The sequence below is a fragment of the Apaloderma vittatum genome, unplaced genomic scaffold (genome assembly GCF_000703405.1).
Source record: "Apaloderma vittatum isolate BGI_N311 unplaced genomic scaffold, ASM70340v1 scaffold13802, whole genome shotgun sequence".
NCBI classification, from domain to species: domain Eukaryota; kingdom Metazoa; phylum Chordata; class Aves; order Trogoniformes; family Trogonidae; genus Apaloderma; species Apaloderma vittatum.
In genome coordinates this window covers 27,983-30,978 of record NW_009704289.1, presented here as the reverse complement: position 1 = coordinate 30,978, position 2,996 = coordinate 27,983, and the positions used below count along the sequence as shown (strand labels likewise).

The window sequence follows — 2,996 nt, the reverse complement described above, 5'->3', positions numbered from 1 at the left end:
AAAATTTCAGACCAGAAGGAAACATCATGATCTAGTCTAACCTCCCACACAACGGGCCGTGCAAATTCACCAGCTGATTCCTGCACACAACTCTACCTCATGATTGAGCTAGTGGGCAGATTTTCCAAGAAACTTCCAACCTGATTTGAACACTTCAGGACCTCCCCCTGCGCACCAGATTATTTCTTCTCCCGGCATTTGAAAATCGAGGTTTTGCTTCTTTCAAGCTTCTTTAGGCACGCAAGGCACGGGTCTGTCCCCTTTGACCGAGGGTTTTGTACCTCCCGCTTTTACTGGGATGTGCTTTATTCGTGGTGCTTTGGTGCCTGGATGCTTTATTCGTGGGCAACTGTTTAAGGTCTTAATCACGCAAAGCACATCCTTAATATCGTCCTACCAAAGTCAAGAGGACTTCAAAGGCCATGAAGGACCCCAACAGCGCTGGAAGAGGCTCGCAAATCCTCACGCCCTACTGCTGGGGCCTCCCCGCGTCCTACCCCACCCAGAGGCAACCAACAAAGCCCATCAGTAACCATGTACTGACCACTAAATTTCCGATGACCATGACCATCATGAAGACAATCAAGCACATGGCCTGTCCTGCTACTTCCATACAATCCCACATGGTTTCAATCCATTCCCCACACAACACACGGAAGACAATAAGGAAGGAGTGGAAGAAATCGTGCATGTGCCAGCGGGGTAGCTCACACTCCGGATTGATCTTGCAGACACACTCTTTGTAGCTTTTGCCGAAGAGCTGCATGCCCACCACAGCGAAGATGAACACGATGATGGCTAGCACCAAGGTCAAGTTCCCCAAAGCACCCACTGAGTTACCGATGATTTTTATCAGCATGTTCAGAGTGGGCCAGGACTTGGCCAGTTTGAAGACTCTCAGCTACAAAAAACCAAAACAGACAAATGCCACTTAATTGAATTTCACCTTAAACGAAGAGGAAAATCAGACAGAACTTTCTAGACATCAATCACCTCGTATTTGACATAAACATCAGCCCACGCTTCCGCCACTGAAGTCAGTGGGAGCAGGGAATGCTCAACTTCTCTTTGATTTTGGCCTCCTGTATCATGTGCTTAGTTACCCCCCACGCGGTGATCTCCCTTTCCCATGGAAAAGTGTGGGGCTTCCCCCTCGCTCTGTGAACTCTGCAACGTGTAGAAAGCTAGTAGCACTGAGAGAGAACTGGAATGTGGAATACCAATCGGAAAGATCGCAGCACAGAAAGTCCCTCCACATCTGCCAGACTCAGCTCCATCAAACTGAGGGAGACAATAAACCCATCAAAGATGTTCCAGCCTTCTTGGAAATAATAGTAGGGATCCATGGCAATGAGCTTCAGGAACATTTCCGCTGTGAAAATCCCAGTGAAAACCTGAAGCGGGGAGGAGAGAGACAAAGAACAGGCAAAGATTCGCTTTTGTTCATTTTCTGATCTCCAGGCAAAGTATCAGACAAGGCAGTTTCTGTCACGCCACTTCCAGCACAGCCTGTGCAACGCCACGCGCTTGGCTGCAACCGCTTCGTCTCCTCCAGTGCAGCACAAATGTCACCGCCCCACCCGGGCACACAGGAATGAAGCGATGGAGCCTTAAGCAGTAACAAGTTCTGACCAGGGAAGAGCAGCCTGAGCTGCTCAGACTACAGGGAGGGCGAGCTCACGCCGCTCCGTGTCCTCCGCAGCCTGGAACAGAGTTTCAGTCGAAGTTGCATTTACAAACTGTGTGGAATTACAAACTGTGAGGAAGAGTTACAACTCTGCCTTACCAGATTTCCGACGGAGAGCACGTGCTCAAACTCCGGGGTCATAGGATGGTGCTCCATGGCCATGAACAGCGTGTTCAGCACGATGCAGATGGTGATGGCCAAGTCGACAAAAGGATCCATCACAATTAAGTTCACTATCTCCTTCAGCTTGATCCAGTACGGGTGGCATTCCCAGATCAAGAACGTGTTGGCAAATTTGTACCAGCAAGGGGGACATTTCCTCTGGGACTCCTCCAGCTCTGCGGTTACAAAACAAAACAGCAGCAGGGTCAGTCTTCACCTCCAAGGCTGCTGGGTCTGTCTAAGGTCAGCACAGCTCAAACCCTGTCCCAAACCCCTCCCTGCTCGCACAATAACCGATACTCTTGGGCCAAAGACACATTGGACATGAAACACTCCAAAGAACTCCGGGCTGCTTGGCCACGGGTGAAGATGAGGAGCTGCCGAGCCCTGAGCCTCACGACAGAGGAGTCAGGTCGCGTCTTGGTAAGGAGCTTTGCCGATCTCCCCTTCGTCCCCGTGCAAGAGCTCTGGACCATCTGCACGAGCAGGCGTGGCTCCACACCCGGGCAACGGCCCCGCGGGGCCGGGATTCAACCCAAATTGCTCAAAATGAAGGGATATATTGAACTCGGAGCTGATCGCTGTAGAACGGCTGAAACCAAGGTCATGGATTCTAAACTGCTGGTGGTGCCAGTTTTTAAATAACCGGAACGGATTCTGCGCTGAAGGCAGACACGGTCTGGAAGTGGAAACACATGACAAAACGCTGCAAAGGATTTTAAACAGGAATAATGTGATTAAGGGCAACCACATCCACTTACAGAAATCAAACATGACGTTCTTTCCATTTTTTTACACTGGCTTATTTAAAGTGCATAGGGGGAATAAAAAAAAAACAACCCCAAACCAGGAGTTTCCCCCTCGATTCCCTGCCTTGCAATGGTTCCATTCAGGCTGTACAGCTGTTCGTGCTCAAGTTTTATTTTTTTTGTCTGGGTAGGGAAAAGACCACTGCGCTCTCCTTCTCATTGGCTCTCTGGTTGCTTAGTATTTAGTTGCCTTGGAATTTCTAAAGTTAAAAAAGAGGACCGTAGCACTGTAGCCTGTAGGCGTTTGCGCAGGAGGGAAGCAGCAGCAGAACCTTGCTCTGTTTCTAAGTATATTTAGTTTTCATACAATTTTATTGCAGGAGACAGCAGGACTTTGA

The 2,996-nt window shown here is 49.4% G+C and overlaps 1 protein-coding gene across 1 annotated transcript in view; it reads right to left on the bottom strand.

Moving 5' to 3' along the window:
• Positions 1-2,996, bottom strand: part of SCN8A (sodium channel, voltage gated, type VIII, alpha subunit) — a 37,648-nt gene that overhangs the window by 14,750 nt on the left and 19,902 nt on the right. Inside the window, exons 13-15 of the mRNA XM_009865005.1 lie at positions 1,787-2,025; positions 1,221-1,394; positions 545-901 (exon numbers count right to left, since the gene is read on the bottom strand). Of these exons, the coding sequence (XP_009863307.1) occupies positions 545-901; positions 1,221-1,394; positions 1,787-2,025 (770 nt within the window). The remainder of the gene's footprint in view (positions 1-544; positions 902-1,220; positions 1,395-1,786; positions 2,026-2,996) is intronic.